This window comes from Drosophila miranda, chromosome 2, assembly GCF_003369915.1.
Source record: "Drosophila miranda strain MSH22 chromosome 2, D.miranda_PacBio2.1, whole genome shotgun sequence".
Taxonomy (NCBI): domain Eukaryota; kingdom Metazoa; phylum Arthropoda; class Insecta; order Diptera; family Drosophilidae; genus Drosophila; species Drosophila miranda.
In genome coordinates, this window is record NC_046675.1 from 29835285 (window position 1) to 29859883 (window position 24599).

General features: G+C 39.7%; 1 protein-coding gene across 3 annotated transcripts in view; it reads left to right on the plus strand.

Moving 5' to 3' along the window:
• LOC108155045 (furin-like protease 1) overlaps positions 1-24599 on the plus strand; it is a 165118-nt gene that overhangs the window by 84248 nt on the left and 56271 nt on the right. For all 3 annotated transcript variants that reach the window (XM_017285618.2, XM_017285620.2, XM_033389268.1), the window contains one exon: positions 20527-21384. In XM_017285618.2, coding sequence (XP_017141107.1) covers positions 20605-21384 — 780 coding nt within the window. In that variant the 5' untranslated portion in view covers positions 20527-20604. The remainder of the gene's footprint in view (positions 1-20526; positions 21385-24599) is intronic.

Sequence of the window (24599 nt, forward strand, 5' to 3'; positions counted from 1 at the left end):
AAAAATCCAATCGGGTAAAATGCTCTTTTTGGGTGAATATTTACAAAATTTTTGTGCAGAAATATTTGTCGCAAAATTTCAGAACCAAAGAGAGAGAGAGAGAGAGAGAGAGAAAAATATGCATGGCCAGAAAAAGTCATAATTTTGGTTCTGAGAGAAGAATGTCACTCAGAAAAGGAGGAGGAGGTGCATGGGGCATGGAATACACATATGCAAATGCAAAACTGATAAATTTGGTATTGGTATTGGCAGAGTCGCATAAGGTTGGGTCCAAACGAAAACCCATTCAATTACGAAATTAAATTTTGGTTTTTTTTTTTGTTTTTTGGCAAGGAATTAAATGTCTGAAAAAGCCCAAGTGCATCGTCACACAGTTTTGTGGAAGGACAACCGAAGAGCATTCAATTCCAAATTGACACTTGAATAAATATTTGTTCTTGTGGCACAGAAAAAAGACGGAGAGATTCGTTGAATGTTTGCATAGTTTGAGGCGCACAAAAGGCACAGAATTTCCGCAAATTTTTGTAGAGTTTGAATGTAAGAAAAAACTGCAGGAAAAATATTACCGAAGAGAGAACAAATAGGTATTCATTTTAAGTCACAAATAAATGAATGATTATTCGGAGAGAGAAAAAAATCATTTAAATTAGACAAATTCGAACAAATTAAATATCCAAATGAACAAGAAAAATCCACACAATCGTTCGATATACTCTTCCAAAATTAATTATAATTTTTAAGAGATTTTTGGCTACTCATTAAAAATGTTTAAAAAAATCTACACCGAAAATCAAGCTTTTTCTAGGGCCTCCAGATCAACGATGTAAAGTGTATACAAAGCCCTAATTTTCCCTCTGAATTTCTTATGCCACAAACGTGCCCCCAAAAGGTAAATACACAAACAATTTGTGGCAAACAAAAGCCGATCAATGACTAATTAATTCAATGGCTGAAAGGCGAATTATAGAACGAATTCAATGAGGAAATTGTGCGTAAAAAATTAGAAAATTTAATTAATGCAACGGCGCACACAGCATTTGTCCCTGCAACAGGTGGCTGCAAGGGGTGCGCTCTCTGCCGCGTGTTACCTTTTTATGCAAATTAGTGACGCGTCTGTGGATGCCACTTGGGGAAAGGTACACAGCTCGCTAATGGCAGAGGAAGTACCGGAGCTCTCGATGATTGGGGCGGTGGAGGCAAAAAGTGTGAACCGATTGGAAATCCCACCACCACCTCGAACGTGTCTTGGCATTTACAGCGTGGGGGCCTGCAGCAGGAGGCGAGCAAAATTTAATTGACAATTGTTTTGGTTGCTCAATTTCCAATGGCAACACAACCACACTCTCTGGGCCGTGGCTGTGGCTCCACAGAGTGGACTGGTCCCTGTTTCCCGTAGCACCACTTAAATGGACACAATATTTAACCCCCTCTTGTGGCAGACGGGGCTACCCTTTCGTCAAAATTTATGCATGTTGGCGTGCGGTTTTTCGTTCGTTCCATATTGGAGTTTGTGGAGAGGATTGAATCTCCGGCCCTTGGCTTGGATGTGTCATTATATTTTCATCAATTCAATTGGCAAAAGAGCAGAGCAGCTTCGAATGGGGAGAATCTAATGGAGAAAGGGTGAAGCCCAAGGAGAGGGGAAGAAGGAATCACGTTTACTAAAAGGTTTGGGGATTTGTGGTTTACTCTGAGGCCTGTAATATTTTTTGTGGTATGAAAACATTGATTGCTTCCAATAACTGCCTCTGTTCTGTTGAATATCTCACACTACAAAGGCCAGACCACTCTGATACGGTTTATTATACTATTTCATTCCTCTTGTGCCTCTTGAGATTGAGTTTCACCCAATTGCGACTTGCTCACACGCACATTTTCGTTATCTTTCGTTCCTAAGCTTCTCTTTTGAGTTGTGCCTTCGATTTCTACCTTTTAAGGACCCCGTTTTCAGATCTTGGCTCGAATAATTTCGATTTTCAACCCCTCGGGTGTCCTCGTTGCGGTTTGGCAATCCTCTGGCTTTTGAGTAATAAAGAAATACTCAATAATTCATTACTTAAGGCCCGCTTCCGGGGTTGTTTCTTACAGCCCTTCCCGTCCTGCTCGCAGGCTTCGGCTTTGGCTTTGGCTGCTTAATAACCATTTGTGATTGCAACTGCAACATGCGGCTGCGGGCTGACTGTCTGCCTTAATGATAAGGCCCACGATATGTCGTCTGCTCTGCCTCTCTCAATTTACGTTGAAAAACTTCACATGACATCGTTAAAATATTTGCGTTGCTTTCCCACCCATCCCGCGTGCCCGTTTCTCGCGTTCCTTCCTATTTCCCACCATTTCTTTGCTGTTTTCCACACTTTTCCCACCCTTTTACTGCCCACTTTTGCGACATTAACTGCCAGTGTCGTACTTTGTCGCTTAATTGAGACTCTGTCAGTGGGTATGGGATGTGTGGATGTGGATGTGGCTGTCACGCTCTCGCTTATTAATTTATTTTTATGTTTAATAACAAGCACAGGGCCTCGATGGATGGATGGATGGATGGTTGGAAGGCGCCATTGCCCTGATAAAAACCATGACAATAACATTGGGAGTGCGAGTGGGAGTGCGAGAGAGAGTGCTGGGCGTCCATGACTCCACGTTTCCCGGATGAGGTTGTAAATTAAACACGATTGAATGGCACGGAGTGGACATTAACACTCAAATGTACCCTAGAACTGGTAAAGCGAAACGATAAGAGTGGAGTTCTGCTGGGTATCTACTAAGGGGTATTAAACCCTCATGGCGCCATGCCATCAAAGGCGTTCGTGCGACAGCATTATCTGTGACGCATTTTGATCGAGTTATCTACGACTATCACCTGTCAAAACATGTAGTTTTCGAGGGAATACATCCATAAATTTTCGGGCACCATTTGCCGCACAATTTCCTCGGCACTTCCGCTCGTTTCCTCTGGCTCTAGCTATTTTCCTTTAAAATTCGTAAGCCCTTTTTAAGAGTCGCTTCTGCTGGCCAAAAGGGGGAGGGATTAATGATATCGTTAATGGTCCGTCGCTGGCTTCATTCTGCGGTCGTTTAATTAATACCAAAGCTGATTAATTAGCATTTTGTGGTGTGGGCCCAAGAGCCGCGCCCAAGGGAGTGGAGTGCCGTTTTTCCCCGGCTATGAAATTTGTGGAAATTGCATTACTTGCATTGCATTCAAGCCACACTGCCAATGCAAATTGCCATTTATTTCATTAGCTGATTGTCGTCATGGCAGCGGCAGCGGCGGCGGCTATTCCCTTTGTGGATTTTATAATTGCCCTGAGCCACAGCCCCCCAAAAGGATGGCGGCATGGGGCATGGGTCACATATGCATACGTTGCTCTTGGCTGCGCCTATAAATTGATTGGGAGGGGCTGCCAAATGGTGCGAAATTCTGTCTGCACCACAGCCGCCGCCAATCGACAATCGGATATTCCTATTAAAATTCTGCACATTAAGTGGCTCGAAATATTTTTATCTGTTAATGGGAATTCCGAGTAAAAAGAAGAATTGAGTGTTTACAGAGCCTGGGAGGAAGACACATACACTTTCAACTCTTCCCCGAATTCAATAAATACTGGTATATAATATTTTGTTGTACATTCAGTACAATTTGGTATATTTTGTATTTTTATTATTCATTTATATTTCCGTTTTTAGTATTAATAGTATTTCTGGTATTTTCAGTATTTGTTTTATTGTCTTTAATATTTAATTTTAATTTATTAAAAAATGTAACATTTAATTTTAGTTGTACTTTCAGTATATTTAAAGTTTTGGTATACATTAGTATTTTATGTATTGTCTAGTATTTTTGGTATTTTCAGTATTTTTTCATTTTTAATATTAGATTTTTTAACAATTTTTTTTTTAACTTCCGTTCTTTTTTAGTATTTTTGGTAAAATTTTAAGTAATATTTGATCATAGTTTAAGTATTTTTTAGAACTTTTGTTATTTACAGTACTCTTGATTGTTCTTCAGTATTTTTGGTATTGTTTTTGTGTTTAATTGTTCGTGATTACAATAGACACTTGTACCTCTTAATTTTTAATCAACTTTAAGAGCAATTTGTAGCACATTTCCTTACTCCTTCCCCGCCCTTTCTTTTACAACCAAAATACTATTTAAGTCCCCTTACAAATTTTGTTATTTCCCCCACACGCACACATCCTTCAAATACGGCAAAATTTTCCATCAAATCAACCCAAAGCACGTGCCACGCCAAAGTTTTCCCACCATTGTTTTTCCTATATCCTTCCCCACAAACGTTTTGCTGCCTGCAATCGAAACTTCCAGGATTACCCTCTCGCCAAAGAAAAAATAAAAAAAAGGAAACACAAATTTTATATTGTATATGGATTTATATTGCATTTTTATTACCCCAAAAACGTATCGCACAGATACTACGCGTACAGATAAATTTGTTGTCAAAGCAGCCGTCGGGCACGTAACATTTTAAAAAACAATTTTGGCCTGATACAATTTCTTGTATTATCACCCGCCTCGAAAGAAAAAAAGAAAAGAAATAAAGCAAAGGCAGAATTCACAGAATATATGCAAATATACGCAAGAAAGAACGAGTCGGAGTCGGAGTCGACACCGCAAAACAGGAGACAAAATAATACACAGAAACCGTAGGGACAACGAGTCGTATCGTACAAAGGGGCGTATGAGCGATTTTTATTTGCATGCCGCTTAGAGGCTCATGCAGAGGCAGTGGCAGAGGCAGAGGCGTGTGGCGGCCCTCAATGGTCGCCCTGCGGCTGCTTATCACTTTATATGTCGTTGTGTGTGTGTGTGAGGAGTGAGGGAGAGGGATAGGCAGGGTGCACGTGTGTGTGAAGGCTCCTTGGCTCTGGAGGCACTCAAAGGAGAAGTTCCATGAAACGTAATCTACGGAAAAGTTTGTTCAGCAAATTTCTGAATTATTTAAATGGAATACGATAAAATGTTATTGATAGAGGAATGTCTGGTGGTATTTATTTTGAAGTTGATATGTGGTAGAGTATTCTTTAGTACTTTCAATAGTCTTTGGTATTTTTTACTTGCTGAATTTCTCGAGTGAATTTGGGATTTGTTTAGTGTTTTTCAGTATTTTTTTTAGTATTTTGTTTAGTATTTTGCTTAGTATATTGTTTGGTATATTTTTAGTATTTTTTGTATTCTTTCGAGTATTCTTTCGTACTTTCTGAATTTCTCTGGATTTTTTAAAGTATTTTTCAGTATATTTTGGTATTTGGTAGTATTTTTTAAAGTATTATTTAGTATCTTTTTAGTATTTTGTAGTATCTTTTTAGTATTTCTTTATTCTTTTGAGTATTACTTAGTATCTTTCGTGTTATGTGCTTTCTGAATTTCTCGACGGAACTTTCGATTTGTTTAGTATTTTGTTTAGTATTTTTAAAGTACTTTTTAGTATTTTTGGTATTTCTTTAGTTTTTCTTTAATATTTGTGGTAGTATTTAGCGTTTTCAGTATTTTTATCTAGTATTTTCAGGCGATTTTGAAATTCAGAATATTCTGCATAATTTTTTTTGACATTTTATATAATTTTTACTTGCACATAAAATCAACAAAAGATTCGCGCAAAAGTAAATAATGTCAGGCAATCTTATCGGATATTTGTGGAGGGTTTCAGGAAGCGGGAAGCAGGGAAATGTGACAGCCTGCTGCAGGGTGGGGCATGGCGTGTGTGAGTGTGTGTTTTTCCGGGGGCTGCAGGGTACACATATTGTTGTTTATTGTCTGACAAGGTGGCGCCCTTAATGCGTTTTCATGCCTTATTTAAAACGATTTTCCGAGTTTACCACTCGGGAAATTACATTCATTTATTGTTTTTATTTGGCAGTGTATTTCCACTTGTTGCAAGAGGGGGGAATACATTTAACCTTTGACTTGCCATCAGCTGGGCTTAAATTTCACTCCTTTGAAGTTCAAAGAAACACCAAAGTCTTATATGAGGAGGAAAATGGCTGTGACAAACCCACAAAAATTAAGACTCGACTAACTTTTGCAGACGTTCCAATTAATGGAGTGGAAGGACACACACACAGAGAGAGAACTTTTGTTAAATTAGTGGCAAAAAGGCAAAAGACAAACAGCAATATGTGGAGAAAAGAGAGAGCCACTAGACAGAGGGTACAGAAAGGAGAGCTCTTCCCCCCAAAAAAGCCAGAGACCGCACCCGAAGGCGAAGAAAAAAGTTGAACAACTTTTGCGGCGGACAGGAAAACCTCTTGACAGCTTCAGCATATTGTTAGATTGTGACATGGGTAGCAAATAGATTTTCCACTAGAACCAAAAGAAGACTAAAAATACAGATAGTCTCTTAGTATATCTGGCATCTGGTGTATATATAATTCTGGGCCCCACAATGCATTGGACCTTAGAAAACAGTCCACATATCACGCAATGGAGGAGAGGGGAGAGCCCCCTTTCGCTCCCTTCCCTGGACACAAATCAATGTCTAAGTCAACGCCCTTTGATGTTGTGGGCGTGGCCTGGGGGAAAAGTAAACGGCACATCTTCACTGTAATTGAATGTGGGCGTGTAAGCCTCCGCCCCTGGATATGTCTTTGAGTCTCTTGTTGTTTAGCATAAGTTTCTCTCGGCATCACATGCCACAGATCCCTACCACCCCTCACCCCCATCACTTTATGCAAATCCGTTTGCCACTTTATTGCTTTTATTTACGTAATTTGTAGCATCTTCTTGTGATTTGCATTTGGAGAATAGTGGAAAAAGCCTTGGCATTTTCTTGGCTTAGGAATTTCGTTTAATCGGGGGGTTTAAAGGGTTTAAATTGTATAGTTTTAGAGCCTTTACGATGTTTGCTAATAAAACCTTTAAATTACTTTCATTTGAGGTAAGTTCTCATACAAAGAAGAGGACCCTCATTCCAATGAAAGCCAACACACACTTAAGTACAGTCTCTGCATAGATTTATAGTATATTTTTCCTTTCAACCTGCTAGCTGTTTCTCTGTTTTCCTCAGGGAAACACAGACATTTTTTTTTTGTCAATTAGACACATTTTTTGTTGATATCTTTTCTGTTGTATTTGCTTAAATACCAACACAAAATGGTCGCCGCAGACATGTTTATGCAATGCCACAAAAAAGGAGAATTCCTGCCCACAGAAAAAACGGTGGGGGAGGGGGGGAAACAAACAGATGCCCGGCAGACAGATAGACCCGCAAAAAAAGGGACCTCCCATTGGGTTTTTTATTGTTATTGCCATGTGTCCCCCTTTTTGCTGTCTGCCTGTCGCCAAAAATCCTTTTTGCTGAACCAATCATTGGACTAAGGATGCCCCAGAATCGGTGTCTGGTGGTGCCGTCTGGAGTCGTGGAGGAGGCGAGCGGCATCAATCACGTTATGCCTCGTCCTCCTGTGCGGCATATCCACTTCATTTTTGTCGATTTCGTGGACAATCAAGCGGAAGCACTCGGGAATGCTGGCAGGACTTGCCAGGACTATGGGTCTATGGCACTGATTCACATTCGGAATCATTGCGAATTCTTTACGTATTTATTAAGTCATGAATGGACGTCGACAGGCAGGGAGGGCGTGAAAACAATCTCCCGCCTCCCTTCCGTGCCTGTCCTGGTGGTCCTGCATTTGTGAGTTTAAGATCCTTGTGTCGTCTTTCTTTTCATTCACTCGATTTTTTCTTTCCGCATTTGATGTCCTTTTCTGCTTTTCTGCTTGATTTGCGCCGCTTTTCCTTGATTTTCATTTTTCGCCCCGTGAATTGATTGTTTTTTTTTCCCTGGAAAATCATTCAACAGTCACGCTTTAGGCATCTCACAAATGTTACGGTTATGGTAATGTATACGCCTCCCCTGACCCCGCCCCATTTTTTTGAACCAGGAAGTAATCAGTTCTATTGAGAAGGGATTTTTTGTGGTTTTTTGTTTAGGGAAATACAAGTGTTTAGAGGGATATTTGAGGGACTTACTGGGGGATTTATCTGCCAAAGTGATAGGAAAAAATAATGGAATTATTTTTGTATATTTTCTTATATATTTTTTTCTTTTTTGTAGATTTTATGTGGGAATATTTTTGTTTTTTAAATTTTAAAATTTATTTATATATTTTGAATATATTTAATACATCTTTATTTATACTTATTATTTAGATTAATTATTTTTTTTTATTATTATTTATTTTTTTATATATTTTATTTATATTTATTTAGTTCAATTATTACTTTAAATTATTATTATTTTTTTTTTCTTATTATTTTGATTTATTATTATTTTTATTACTATTTATTTATTTTTTTATGTATTTTATACATATTTATTTCTATATTTTATATATATGTTTATTTTGAAGTCATATTTTGTACCCAAAAAGCATAGATTTTATAATATTTTCCACTTACTTTTCTACATCTAAAATTCCCATTGAAAATCTCAAGATCTCCTATGAAATGTTGAGCTTTCATGATTCCTAAAGGCATTCTTTAGACCATGCTTTATATACTTTTTGTCACAAAAAGAAAAACCCACGAAAGACCCTCCTTCCTGTCCAGAATTTCCACCACATTTAGCCCAAGAAGAAAAACATTCTCTTAGGGGAAAAACATTTAAAGTTTTTCGGTTTGCATTTTTATGATTGTCACGACTTTTGGCCAATCCCCGTCTGTACGGGGTCCATCTGTGGTGTGGCAGCGGTGCCCCACGGCAGGGCACAGAGCCAGAGCCAGAGCCAGAGACTCTCATTAGTTCAACAACTGTATTTGCCAGAGGCCACAACTGGAGGTCTATACACGTCTTGGGTCTTGGCATTTCCATCAATGCTTGGCTGGAGGAAGGACTCTTCTGGAGGGTACAAGTTTTACTCTCCATTCTTGCAGCCAAAACGCATACTAAAAAGGCCGCCAGCTGATGATGATGATCCTGATGGTGTGATGCCAATGGCGATGGAAAGTAGAGGAAAAGTTACGCCAAATTGAATTCTGTGCAAAAAAAAAAAGAAAGAACAGAAAAACTTTGCCATTTTTTCATCTTTTAATTCAATCTACGAGAGGGAGAGGAAGGGAGAGAGCAGCTCTTGTGTTGAAATTATTGACGTCTTGCGTAGGCGTATACTTAATATTTTTTAGCATTTTCTGGGGGCCGGAAGACGCAGATTTTTGCCTCTGCCAAATGCAGCTGCTGTACAGGAAATGAGACGTCATGGGGCGAGCAGTTATCCTACGTCCTGCTCTCATCTTCGGGTTCTACTTTTATTTTATTATTACGCTTTTGCTGGCTTTGGCTTTTGGGACTGGTATTGGAATTCCTTCTTTCTACTCCACATTTGCATATCAATTTGTTCGCATTTCGGTCTCTCTCTCTCTCTCGCAATTTCATTGCATACTTTCGGGAGTCCTGGCTAAAGTGCATTTCCCATTGTTGTAGCCGATGCCTAGAGGAGTGGGAGGATATCTTCAGCATGAGAACGTCGTCTGGGGAGGTGAGGGCGGAACAGCTGGAGAGCCAGGAGGCGGCGGTACAGCTGAAGAGGCGGAAGGCGGCTGTAGGTTGAAGGCGGGATACTCTGAAGAGCAAGGACAGGGCGGAAGACACTGAACAACGAGGAGGAGGTGGAACGCGTCTGAAGAGAAAGTAGAAGGAGAAACGTCTGCAGAGAAATGAGAAGGAGGAGCACCTCAAGAGCAAGAAGCAGGGCGGTGGGGGCGGTGGCTCCTTAATCAGGCAAAAATCTGTTGTCTTGATTTTAGTTTCGTTTACGCTCGGGTTGAGGTTCTTATGGGGTTTACGGTAACGGTTATGGGTTCGGGTTCGGGTTTTCCATTTCCATGCTATAAAATTTGAGTGCCTTGTTTATTTGCCTCCATTCTGTGGAGCCTTGTATTTGCTTATCATCTCTGACAAATAGCATCTCTCTCTATCTCTCTCTCGGCCACAATTTGTCTAGAATTTATGAGGCATAAATCCCCTGGAAGTCGCTGAAGTTGATTAAATGTATTTGTTGAGATTTGATTCATGTTTTTGGGGCCGAAAAAGAAAAAAAAACTAGCTTAATTTCCAAAGAAATTTCTCAACATTTTTCATAAATTTTTTTGCATGAAATTTCATGCTCAAAAACAGTTCCAATAATTTGTTTAGCCTAGTTTTCCAGCGACCATATTTGTGATTTAAATAAATAAATACCTTGCCAAATTGTTCTACAACAAAAATAAATGAAAATTGCTTTGGAAAAATCTGCCAGTTGCCAGTTGCCAGTGAAAACTGTCATTTATTTTGACATTTCGCTAATAACTGAAAAATTAGTGTTTCCCGCCAGTCAGCAGTGGATTTTTTTTGTAGCCACAAATCCCAATGGGGAAAAAAGCGTGTAAAAATGGGGTTAAATGGGAAATGTAGAGGATTTGGTCAGGCTCAAAAAGGGGAGGAGGAACACTGAGAGAAACAACAACAAAAATCAAAGAAATTTGTTAAAGAAATTTTCGGGGATATTTTAGATTTTTAATATTTCAATATTCGTTGAAAAATTCTCGCTATAATTTTTTTTACATCATTTTTCTTTGCTTTATTAATATTAATTTTTATTTATTTATTATATATTTTTTGCATAAATTTTAAATACATTTTTATATATTTAAGGCCTTTAAACATTGGAAGACATTTCCCCGCTTTCCCTAAACCTTTTGTTTATTTTCTCCACTAATTTGTTTCAGTGTAGATTTGGGTTTTTTTTTTCGTCCCAGGCCTATGACGCAAACAAAGCTGCATTTAAAAATTGTTTACTTGTGCAATTTAGCCACTTAAAGCGAGTTGTCAGCTGCGAAATTTGCATGCATATGCATGAGGCAAAGGATCAGACACACGCACACCCTTTCCTCCTTTTGTGGCACCCCCTGGCACCCCCTTTCTAGTGCCAACATCGCGACAATATGGCCACGCTAAGCCTCTCGCCACTCGAACAACACAATTCGAGCCTTGAAGAGGAATGCAGAGTGTCGCCGCTGCTGGAGCACAATTTTTGCTGCATCAGCAGCACAGAATGGAGAGGCAGCCACTGATTATGAAGCCTTGTGCAAATATGTCACAGAGAAACGACAGAAATCGAGGACTGAGAAGCAAAGAAGAGGCACAGTGGATAGGCCTCAAGAGAGAGCGGGAAAACCCCAACAATTTGTCATGGAAAAACTTTCGAAACAATAAAAAACAAAAAGCAAATGGAAGTAAAGTCGGAAATTGTTACAGGCGTAAACTTTCTAATTGTCTAAATTACATAGACACCGCAGTAACCTCTACACCTACGACCTAATGAAAGGGGTGGAGGGGGGGGGGAAGCGTACACTGCACTACAAAGTGCGGGTCTGTGTTGTCTGCGGTGTTTTTGTTTCTGCTTTTGCTGCGGCTGCGGCCAGTGGCGGTAGCTTTGGCGCAGCTTTCCAGCTTTTCAGCTTTTCCTTGTTAATTTTTATTGACATTGTCAACTCTGTTGGGGGTACCATGGGGTTTACGGTTTAGTAGTTGTTGTGGTGGTGTGTGTGGGGTTAGGTGTTTCTCTATGTGCTTCCCATGGGGTTTCGGTTAGAGTCCTGCCACGGGGCCTCGCTTTGTTCTACTTTTATTGTTGGAATTTATTGGATTGCAGTTCTTTCTGTTTGAATGCCGTATGTGTTTGTGTGTGGGTGTGTGGGTGTGTGTGTGTGCATCTAAACTATTTAGTTTCGGGCTTTAAATAATCATAAATGCAATGAGGAGCGGTGTAAAATTTTTACGAATTTTGCTGCAAATTTTGAGGCATTTTTGAAGTTGGAAGTTGAAGTTGGCTTCATTTTGTATTCTTTTTTTGTTTTTTATATTGTATTGCTTTTTTATCTCTTTTTTTTCTTTACTTCCTTTATTTTTTTTTTTTTTAATTATTATCTATTTTGTTTTGTTCTTAGTTTGTTTATTTTTATTGCCTATTTTCTTTTCTAAATATTTTATTGCGTTAATTTTTCCCCATTAATTTTTCTTTATATTTGTATGTTTCCTTTTTCGTAGAAATTTTATTTATTATTATTATTTTATTTTATTTTGTCTTTATTTTATTTTATTTTAATTTAATTTTATATTATCATTATTTTTATTATTTTGTGGTTTATTTTTTTATACGTATTATTTATTTTTAATTTTTTATTTTATTTATTTATTTTTATATTATTTTATTGTTATTATTCTATTTTATTATTATTATTTTTATTATGTTATTATTATTGTTTATTTTTTTATTATTTATTGTTATTTATAATTTGTTGCATTTATATTACTTTTTTATACATTTTTTTCTGTCAAACTTTAATAGAAAAATTGATCTAAATATAAATGAAAATTCCCCTTGATATCCATAGCCATATATATCCATAGCCATAATAATCTAATAGAAGGAATAAATAGCTTAATAATTTATAATTAATTTGAAGTAATTTTTTCCAAAGTCATACTTTTGGCAGGGAATCCCACAGAAAAACAACAAAAATACATGACATGCCAAAAATGTGTGCTGCCTACTTTTTGGGGCATGCAGAAATTATTAGGGCATCGCTAACGCACAAAAAGAAAAATAAACTTTGTTTGGTTTTCTCGCCTGTCATTCGCCACTATTTTTGGCAGTATTTCAGTTGTGTGTGTAGTCGCGCAGCAGAGAGCAGAGAGCACTTGGCATAATAATGAAAAATTAATCGGTAAAAATGCGCAGAAAAAGCATTCCGTTGCATGCATTTCGGCGCCGGGCTTAATTGAAACGACGACAAACAAGAGAGTACAAGAGGGAAAGCGAGAGAGAGAGAGTGACAGGAAAGAGAACACGAATAGACACGCATAAATTTGTGAACAAACAACAGCGGCAGCAGTAGCAGCGGTGCAAGGAGCAAGTGGGGCAGAGTACAGTACAGTACAGTACAGTACACCATTCTGTGAATACTAATGGAACGAATGCCTGAAACTGCAGCAATTGGGGCGCTCGGCTGGCGGTGTCGTTTGCTCTGGTTTTTTGGGTGGCACGGCTGCACCAGCCTGTCGGTGCCGCGGATAACTGATGCTGCCACCGACAGACCTCCAGACCTCACGACCTCCTCGTGCCACTCGACGACTCCCATGTGGATTACCCTCCAGTCGGTGCACGGAACTGTTTTTGGTGTTTTGTCGGTTCTATCGGTGTGCAGTTGGCATTCAAAAATTTGTGCATATTAAGTTGTTGATTCGCTGCAGGATCTCTGTCCTTCTGCCACCGAAATGTCAGCCACAAAAACTGCGATTTGGGGAGGGAGAGGGAGGGGCATTTCACATTTTCATTGTCAATGTTAATGGTAATGCGAGGGGCCATCAAAAGCATGAAAATGGAGCGTGGAATTTCCACTCAAAACGGAAAAAGTGGACGCAGGACCTCGACATTTGCTCTGGTCCACGGTCCACGACTGTACCTGTCCCTCCGTCGCTTCTCTGGCACTGCTCTGGCCCTCTGCTAGGACTTCTTCCTCCACTTCTGAGCCCTCTGCCTCCTCTGGTCCTCTGCATCCGACGACTCCTGGTCTTTTGTGCTTTTTTGGTCGCTCCCCTCCCCCGCTCTCCTCAAACAGAAGGCAAGCAACAATAACCTTCATCTTCATCGGGGCAGAAGCCCCTACCATCCTACCATCCGTATTAGCAACAGTGGCAGCCCAGCCATCTCCTACCATCTTCATCAGCTTCATTGCCACCATTTCCCTGCCACCATCAGCCTCCATCGTTGTCCTCCTCGTCAAGGAGCTGCTCACCTGTGTGTCGTGGCGTCGCATTACCCATCTGCATTTCCGTCGCTCAGCGACAGAGAGGGACAGAGAGAGAGGGAGACCGTGAAAACACTGTTGCAGGGAAATTTTTAGTGCCACTGACTTTTCTGGATGACTTTTTCTGGCGGCAAAGATGGTCAAAGGGAAGGTAAAGCATGATTTTGAGGGGTTTTCTATAATCTAAAGGTGATATATGGACGGAAGAAGGCTTTGTTCAGGGGAAGAGACTCCGGTAGAGACTCTGGAAGAGGCTTCAGAGCAACCTCTGAGGAAATTCATTGAATAGATTACTTTTTTCTTGGATTATTTTCAGAAAAGTAGGTATATAATGCTTCTGAAACCACCATCGCTTGGAGATTGAATAGAATAAGGAGAGAATATCCACCGTGGTAGAAGGAGGCTCTACTGTAAGAGGAGTATCCGCTATCCACTGTGCTAGAAGGAGGCTCTACTGTAAGAAGTGTATCCTCTCCTTAGAGAGAGAGAGGGTGAGAGAGCGTACAATATATCCTTTTAGACGCAGCTCTTTCTCTCTCTCTCTCTCTCTCTCTCTCTTTCTCTCACAATAATCCTCAAATAATAGAGTACTTAAAGCTTCGTTCTTTCTTTTGAAAAACCCACGAAGAAAAGAGCGCGTAATTATTCCCCCCCTGCCCCCCCACTCTGGAAGACAGTTGAGTGTTTCATTGAGTGGCGGTTGGAGAGTCCTGAAGAGGATCTCCTGTGCCTGTACCCCTCTTTTTTCTCTCTCTCTTTGCACTTGAGGTAGGTTCTGTTGATGCCTTGAGGGCGGCTTTTGTTTTGAATGGAATTTGTAAGGACTGCTTTTTTCCTTTCTGCCCAGAGCCGCCAGCCGCCTTCAAGGTGCCTTCATACATTAAGCGTTTTTCCACCTCCCTCCGACTCGTCCTTCTGCCATTTTTCGAGAGTTAATTTCGCAAATGCAACGAAATGAAAAGAATGGAGAGGGCCCCCCAGAAACAATGCCATCCCAGCGCCACAGAGAAGACACATGTTTGGGGGGGCGGGGGACGGTGGGGCATGCATCGTGCATTTATCTTACGCCCGGTGCCCCCGTCGCGGGCGGAGCACCGCAGTGCTGCAAGTGACCATGCAAAATCAATTAATGCTGTCGGGGGGCACTCGAATTGCATTGCATACCGCAAGGAGAGGCACGGCACGGCGAGGCACGGCACGGCACGGCACAGTTTTCTCTGTTTTCTCTGTGCTTTTTCCCGGCTCTCGGTTGCACTTAATGCGCATTCTTTTCCCTGTGTTTGCACATTAAAAAGCAATCCGCAAACCCGAAACGAAACGAAACGCAACGCCACGAAAACGTAATATGCATTTCCCTGGGCGGAATACCTTACGGATACACAGATACTCGGACGAGTGCACAACAATGCCAAATAATTACAATTTGTGTGTTGGCCAGGTTCTCGTGTCCAAGGACCAAGCCGCCATTGATTCATTATCGCATGAGATAAATAATAAAATTACTTTCGTTCATTTGTTGTCCTCGGGCACTCAAGAAACGAACGATGAATGATTGATGGCTGGCTGTGCGGCTGTTGCGGCCTCCCAGTGAATCGAATTGATTCACGAATACACAAATACGACTGTGTATTGGCCATAAATATTGATTGAGAGATTCGACGGCCTTCTGTTTGTGAAGCAAATGTAATCGACGGTATTTCGGTATTTCAGTTATTTTTGGATATCAATGTAAACCAAAAGGGTATTAGGTTCAACCGAAGGGCAATGCTGTATGACGTATGACATGGAAAGGAGACTGAAATGGTTAATAGCAGGCATTTTACGTCATATCTGTGCCACTTTCTTGCCTCTAAAGCTTCTTTTCCTTCATTTTCCACTTAATTTTTCAATAGATGAGGCGCAACTGTACTTTTTTTATGGGTTTCACATGTTTTTCTTAATACTTTGTTCCCCTATCCGCATGGAGCGCATTTCTGCCGCATCTACTCATATAATTCCCCCTTAAAAACCTTTTCCCTTTAGTCCTCCCATCATTTACTACACTTTTCACCATCAACATAACCTCAATGACCATATTTGGCGTGACTGTACTTTCTATTCAGCTTCAGTGCCTTTTCTAATGCACTTTTTGTGCATTTCCCACATTCCCAGTGCATTTTTCATCTTTTTCTCTAGGTTTCTGCCATAGCCATTCCCGTGATGACTGTACTTTTTTGGCTGTGGCTGACTGACGTTCATCACAGGTTGCGCTCGAATGGAAATCCTTTGGTGATTTGCCCGAAAGCTAACTTGACCTGACAGCTGCTGTAATCCGCTGTAAGAGACCTCTGGGGCTCTCTGTTGTTGCCAATTTCTAGGGGAAATTCTCACACCATCAGTCGTCGCTGTCAAAGTGTCATCGAGCGGTGCAGAGGTACAGTCCCGCAGCAGAATGGATTTACCAGGCCACGCCTTTTGTTTGCCGATCGTGTGCTAATACTCCTTGCTTCTGCCACACACACACACATGACTCGGTATTTTTTCTATGCCTCTGCTGACACTTTGCCACCATTTTTGCTGTGCCTGTGTGTGGGTGGGTGGGTGTGTGTTTTTCTTTGCTTTTCTTTTGGCCACCGCTTTTCTGCGGGCGTTAACCGCCGCGTGCCCCGTTTTTTTGTTGACTTTGTGCTCCAGTTTGTGCGGGTCGCGAGCGCCCATGGAAAAGCCAGTGGGCGCGCGCATTAGAGAGTGTATGCGGCTTTGTGTGGATAACTATCATTAAACAAGTGAAACTACCGCCATGCCACATGCCACATGCCTCACCACACGAAACGCATTAAAAGCCGAGAGAGACAAACAAAAAGAGGCAGGAGAGAGCCTCAGTCTCAGCCTCAGCCTCTTGACGCCTTTTGACTTCTTGCCCTGCCGTTTTGTGGCCCTTTTTTTCGCATGCACTTTCCTTTCCTCTCTCCTTTCTTCTTTCTCCTTTGGAGTGCTGTAGAGTTTAGAGTATTTTAAGCTTGGACTTGCGTTTGCCTCCCTTTTTAAGCCCCTAACTGCTTGTAGTCGGTGGGCTCTACTTCCATTTCTATTGCTGTTCTATTGCTTCTGGTTTTCTGGTTTCTAATGCTGCTTTTTATGCTGCCGCTGCTTCCTCCGGCTTAATGTGTTTTGCTCTGTGTAGTCCTTTCAGGATTCTCCTGCATTTGACATGGCGCTTTGCATGGGCCGCCGATCCACAGGCAAAAGAGTTGTGAAGCTGGAAGTCCTGCGCCGCCACAAAGGATGCCAGACAGGCAGCAGCCACAGCCAAGTGTCAGACTGTTTGCCCAAAAAATGCCTCAAGGATTGTTAAACCGATGCCTGGCATTGTCATCTTTCTCTTTTCCTTTCCTTTGTCTTCCCCTTTTTCCCCATTGCCTATCTGTCCTGTTGCCGGTGGCTTAAGCAATTTAAGGATTCTACTTTCTGCGGCCATTTTTGAGTGATTTTTGATTTGTGAAACGAGAGGCAGAGGCAAACCGGAAATCGATTGCCGGATAATGAAGTAAATCTTGTGGAAGACATTTTTGAGGTTTTATTGGAGCAAAAAAAGGGTTGAAAGGGTTAAAAGGGTTCATTGCTGCTTTTGGAATCGTTGGCTATCGATTTTTAAAGGGTTTTATCGTTGAAATTGTGGCATCGATTATGATTTATCGTTTATTTAAACGTTGATAGCAATTGATAGGGAAATCAATTTGATTTTGAAGATTTCTTGCACATATTTCGATCGAGAAATCGTTAGAATTTGTTATCGATGACAATTAACCGTTGTTATCGGATCCCGAATTAATATATTCCAAAAATCAGGTAATTGCCAGGACTTTCTGGACCTTTGATGATTCTATTTGCTAAAAATTCCATCAACATTTGTATGTTTATAGGAAATGTATCGAAATATATCGATATTAATAGTATATTCCAAAAAACAGCTGATTGTCAGGACTTTCTTGACCTTTGATGATTATATTTGGTAAAAAATCTATCGAAAATTGCTTGTTTATCGGAAAAGTATCGAAATATATCGATATTAACAGTATATTTAAAAAAACAGCTGATTGTCAGTACTTTCTGGACCTTTAATGATAAAATTCTATCCAAATTTGTATGTTTATCGGAAATGTATCGTTATTAATAGTATATTCCAAAAAAGAGCTGATTGTCAGGACTTTCTGGACCTTTGATGATTCTATTTGATAAAAATTCTATCGAAACTGGAATGCTAATCGAAAAAGTATCGAAATATATCGATATAAATACTACACCCTTATCCCAAAAAAAAACACACTTGCGTTTCCTTTTATCCTTGACCAATTAGGCCCTCAAATGGCCTGCAACGGACACATTCCAATTGGCATTTGCCAGAGAAAAGTTCTGGCTTCTTTTGGGGCGCCCAAAAAGTGGCAGCTGATTGATCGAATCGCCGACTGTGTGGCACATAAGAAGCGCATCATCACCCATTAATTGGGCGAAAATTGAGGAAACAGAAAAGAATATTGATTGGCCATTGGCTGGGGGGCAATGTCCAATGATATGTCCCTCCCAGAGATGCCTCTCGAACGAAGCTCGAAAGCAGTCGAAAAGCCATGGCCTGGCCATGGCAGCAGCAAATCTCATTGATTGTCATCCCGTGGACAAGTTTCGATTGCAAATGAGTCGGAGAGTGGATCCTAGTTGGAGGAGTAGCTTCTGACTAATGCCATTGTCAAAATATGCCCATGACTGATGATGGCGCCCAGGGGCAGCGACAGGCAGCCAGCCAGCAGGCAGCATCCGCATTGACAGGCATATTTCATCTATTGATGAGATTTGTGGGATTTCTGGATATCCAGAAAGAGAGAGTGTGTGCCACAGAGAGGGGCATGGGCAGAGGCAGTGCCAGTGGCACGGGGGCATAATTAAAGCCGAGTGACAGCGGAAATGCCAAGGATCACAAGGAGATGGATAGATGCTGGAAGGATAGAACGGAAAGGGAAGCCAATGGTGTGCACTGGGCATGGGGCATGCCCCCCAGCTTAGTGGATAGGAAATTGAATTTCTCCAAATTCTGAAGCCAGATTTTCAACGAAATTCAGACTTTCTTTATGGAAAGTAAATGCCCCCAAAGCATATGCAAAAGTAGATGGAAAGAAAGTAAATGAAAGAGACAGACAGACAGAAAGGCAGACAGCAATCGGGGGAGAGAAAGAGCGACTGCTGGATGCACCTTTTGTGCCTGCAACTTTCTTTCTTTTCTTTCCACATTGAGACCTCGTCAACACCATCTATATCGCAGAAGGAGCAGCTCAAGCTGTCTGCTCCTCCAAGGACTTTGACTTTGAGTGACGGCATTTGTCAGAGGCAGACACAAAGTAATCATTACTTGGGCGCGCACTTCCGTTGCAGCGGCAGTAGAGGCAGCAGCAGCTCCTCCCTGCCTCCACTAAGCGTATACTTAATAATAAGAAAATAAGTGCCATGTCAACGTGGCAAGGGGCCACACGGACCTACCTACCCACTGCCACATCTCTCCGACTCGCTCACATGCTAACGAAAAGTGGAAAACGGTGTCAAAGTCAACGACAAGAGCAGCCACTCGGTGCCAGTGGCGGGAGCCAACTATGGATGCACAGTTTCTTCTGATGCTGATGAAAGAAACGTTACGTTGCCCACGTGACTGGGCGGTGGCAGGGGCAGGGAGAGAGGGAGCGGGAGAAATGCGGGCAACGTTGACTCCAAAGTGCAGTGCAGAGGCTGTGTGGCCGTGTGGCAGGGAACAACCTGACGGCTGACATCTTGAGACAAATTGAAGCGTTGTTTCTCTGTTTATAAAGATAGCTCTGGGCAAATGCAAGCACCACCGATGGGGGTCGAGTGGCAGCGCCAATTGACATCAAGATAAATTTAAAAAATAACTACAGTTTTCGATGCGAAACAGATGGAGATTCTCCGGAATATTTAAATGATTTTAGAATGTTAGAGAAAGTTTTTACGATTTTTAAGGAAATAGAATTTGAAGAACTTGCCATAAATAAAAATAAAATTAAAAAATTCAAATTCTTGATATAAATAAAAAAAATAACATTTTAATTAAATAAGATAAATTTTTAATGAAATAAAATAAATAAATAAAATAAAATATAGAATAAAATAAATTTTTCATGAATTAAAATAATAAATAATAAAATAAAATAAATTAATAAATTCAATAAATAAAAATAATAAATAATAAAATGAACCCATTAAATAAAAATAATTAATAGACGAGAAGACTTGAGATTTGAATATAATAAATAAAATAAATCAATAAATACAAAAATACAATAAATACAAAAATATATATATAAAAAAAAAAAATAAATAAATAAACGAAATAAAATTAATTTTAATTATATACAAAAAAAATGTTCATGAAATAAAATAAATGAATAAATTCAATAGATACAAATAATAAATAGACGAGAAGACTTGAGATATGAATATAATAAATAAACTAAATTAATCAATACAAAAATTTAAAAAAGGAAATAAAATAAATTTAAAAAATAAAATAAATAAATACAAAAATAAATAGACGAGAAGACTTGAGATTTTTATATACAAAAACAAACATTTTCCTCCATTAAATTTTATGTTTAATTTTAAAAAATTCTTTAAAAAATTCGACTGTTTTCTCACTCCGCAACATGCAACATTTTCTCATACAAAATTTGATATTCTCTTTACAGCACCAAGAAGAACCTCCCTCCTATCGCTGCCAGCATTCCAAACCACAAGAAAAACAATTGGACAAATCTACACGCAACATGAAAAACGACGTCGTGCGATGGAGCAGGCAGCCAACTAGCAACATAATTAGCAGCAACAGCACTACCAGCAGCAGCCGCAGCCGCAGCAACAGAAGCCACAACAACAGAAGGCAATGCAACAAATTGAAGGTGCAACATGCAGCAGCCTCACACACAACTGTTGCAGGCAACAACGCTGGGCAACAGCAGCAGCAACAAAAAGAACAACAAACAATCATTGAATGTGATATAAGAAATTTCAATTTCAATTGCAATTTATTCAAAACTAGTTTTTTAACGCAATGCAAACCGAAACTAAGTGGCAGCAACAGCAACAGTGGCAGTGGCAGCAGCAGCAACAACAACAACAACAACAAAAACAGTAGACATTCAACAATAAGGAAAAGAATAATCAATATAGAATGGGCATTGCTGTTCATTGTGCAATTTAGTGCCCTAGTTTTTATATGTAATTTTAATGTCGGTTTCGTGGCCGGAAGTGTGGCATCTGCCTCCTCCCCCGCACCAACGCCCGCTTCTCCATCACTCAAAGTGGATGCCGGCCAATCGCCAGTGCTGCCACCATATGTCCTCGACTATGAGACGGGTGGCAGGGCCAAGCTGACTCCCAGCAATGGGGGCAAGTATGGCAACTCTGGCGGCAGCAGCAGCAGCACTGGCAGCGGCAACAACGCTGTCGGACACTATACACACACCTGGGCGGTGCATATACCCAGTGGGGATAATGGCAACGCCGATGCGGTGGCCAGGGATCATGGTTTCGTCAATTTGGGAAAGGTAAGTCGCAAGTCCATTATATTTCTAATGAATTTTGTGTACAAGTATATCCTTAGTGTCTGAGGAGTAGAATGTTGTATGCGTATTTCTTACACATTCATATAAAACATTAAATTATCTGTTGCTACCAAGAAAACGAGGCAGTTAGGAGAATTTATCCATTTTTAGATGACCATAAGGGCCTGCAAAGAATGCACCTAAAATTTGTTTAAAATATAGTACATTTTAAAGTATTTTTGCTCATTATTTCTGATATTTTTCCCCTATTTTTTCTAGTACTTTGTGGTTGTTACTTTTTCTGATATTTTTTTCAATACTTTGATTAAATTCTTATGTATAATCAAATATCTAAAATATGCTATATTTCCAGTATTTTTTGTTAGATTTTCTTGGTATTGTATTGTTGTCTGTATATTTTATATTTCTTACATTACTTTTACTCATATTTTTCATTATTTTTTAAAATATATTTTCTAGTATTTTCTGATATTTTTTTCAATGTATTTATTTTAATTTTTTTTTTTTTGTATTTTGTTGTTATTTTGTGGGTTATATTTTACAATTTCTGATTATTATTGCTGTTATATTATGTAGTATTTTTCTGATATTTTCTAGAAATATCTGCTATTTTTTGTATATTGTCTAGTATATTTTATATTTTTTGAACACTTGCTCTGCTATTTTTCCATGTATTTTTTTTTAGTTTTTTTCTGATATTTTCTGGCATTTTCTGTTATTTTTTGTTGTTATATTGTCTGGTATATTTTATATTGTTTCTGATATTTTTTGTAGCATTTTGCTGATATTTGCTAGCAATTTCTGGTATTTTTTGTCGTTACCTTTTGGTATTGTTTTTTTTTATTGAAAACAAATGTACGTGACTGTATTTAAATTCTTCTTAAACATAATGAAACCAATTAAATAGGCTGTGATTAATGCTCACGTATACTTAATATTTGTTCTACTAAACAAACTATCATTCCACCGCTTATAGGAGTATATATATCCTTCTTCATAATCTAGTTTTTTCACCGCTGCGGCTGTGGCTCCTGTCAGAGATATTTTCTTTCGGCCAACACCTAAAGCAATCCACGGACAGACACAGCAGACTCGTTAGTCAGTTTAGCATATCATTAGAACACTCAAATGTGAGACTATTAAAACTTTGCCGCACACACACACACACACTGAGAGAGAGAGAGAGAGAGTCCACAGAGAGATGGTTAGAACTTTCTCGTTATGGAAGAAAGAACTTGACTCCGGAGGGGCGGTGGGAAGGAGGAGAACAAATGTTGATATGGTATAGTCGGAGTAGAGTGCATATTTCTGGACAAAGTTTTTCGTCCTCGCAGGAGCAGGGAAATCAGTGGCTCTCTCAGTTTGCCTTCGCCCCTGCTTTTACCACAGCTTTTCCTGCTGCTGCCGCTCTACTTGTTTGCCTGTCAGTCATTCGAGGTGGAAACATTTTAGGACGGGTGTGGCACGAGTAGTAAAGTAAAGTCGACTCGAGTTGCACGGAGGGATACAGGTGTTGCCGCTGGACAAGTTTAATCCGAGAGCACATTTCGACCAATGTACTTTCCAACTGATACTTTTGACACACACTCCACAGCACACCCCGCCACACCCCGCCACAGCGCACTATAAACCTACTGCGGCTCCTCCTGTTCGTTGGATTTTTCCTCTCCTTTAAATCGTAGAACAGACGCGAACCCGCTAAGTGACTGTCAAGTTATCCTGGCAACGGGAATGGCTAGCACAAATGGAGCTCAAATCGCCTTGTAATGGCATCGTTTGCGATAAAACAAGGCACCCACCAAGAGGTGGGAGCCAGTGGGAGGGAGGCGTAAGAGGAGCACCCAGAGCACAAAGAGCAGCAAAAAGAAGCGGAGTGGAGCCGAGTCGAGTCGAGAGGTGGTGTGCCAAAGGTTGCCCTAAGTATGGGATTTACAGATGCTTCAAGTGAACAATACACTAAGAGAAAGCTTTTGATGGTTAAGAAAAATTTACAAAGAAATTATTATAAAATAAACAAATATAAAAGAAAAATTAATTATAATTAATTACAAAAAATAAATTTTCATAAAATTTAATTTAAATAAAATAAAAAAGAAACAAAATAAAAATAAAATAAAAAATAATAAATTAAATATAGTAAATACAGTAAATACAAAATATTTAAAAAACCTAAGGATAATTAAATAAAAAAAAAATATACAAAAAAATTATAATTAAATTTTAAACAAATAACAACTTATTAAAAAAATAATAATAAAATAAAAGTTATTAAAAAAATAATAATAATACAAATAAATAATTAAAAATGACAAACTACCAAAATAAAATGATAATCAAATTAGAATAAATAAAATGATAATAAAATAATAATAAAAAAAATAATCTAATAAATACCCTTTTTACCGAAACTCCTTTCCTATTGCTGGCCTTCCTTTAAAAAAGCTTATAAACTGTTTTAGAGCCACTTGTGCCTCGACAAAAACGTTCCAAATGTTTTTCTTTGCGTACAAATTTTCTGTTTTGTGATACTTTAAGAAATCAGAATTATTATAAAGCTATGGCCTCTATTTTGTGTTCCCAAATTATCTTCTAAAATTCCTCTATTATTTTTCGCCCAGTGTAAGTGCACCGTTCCACAACACCCTTCACCATTCAGCGTTCAGCGTTCACCATTCAATGGAACATTTGAAAGTAAAATGCATCCCAAACAGTTATTTTTGCGGCTGCGAGGGGTTAAGTCTGCCCAGCAACCAGCCCCCTGATGCTGTCTGAGCCCTAAATGGAAGCTGGCATTTGAGTTTTCAATTGAGGAATGGCACAGGGGCCACTGAAAGGCGGGGGGCGGGGATAGGAAACCTGAAACTGCGAAAAGAGCTCAACTGTGTGTCGATTTCCATTACACGGAAGGCACACGGCACTCTATTGTTGAATGGAAATCCCTCCACCATTCGGGAGAGGGGGGACCGAGGCACCTAAGTAGCCGCCTACGTGTCCGTGGAAATTAGTATCATTCCTACGACGGCTTTTCCGGGCGCATCCGAGCGAGGTCTCTGCCATTGAATTAATTGGCAGAAACAAAAGGCGGAAAATTCAATTTATGAAAAGGCAAAAGGACAAAAGTTTTGCAACTATAAAATGGCGAATGGCAAATGGAAAGCGGAAAAGCGGGAAATGGGCAAATGGATGCTGCTGCTGCG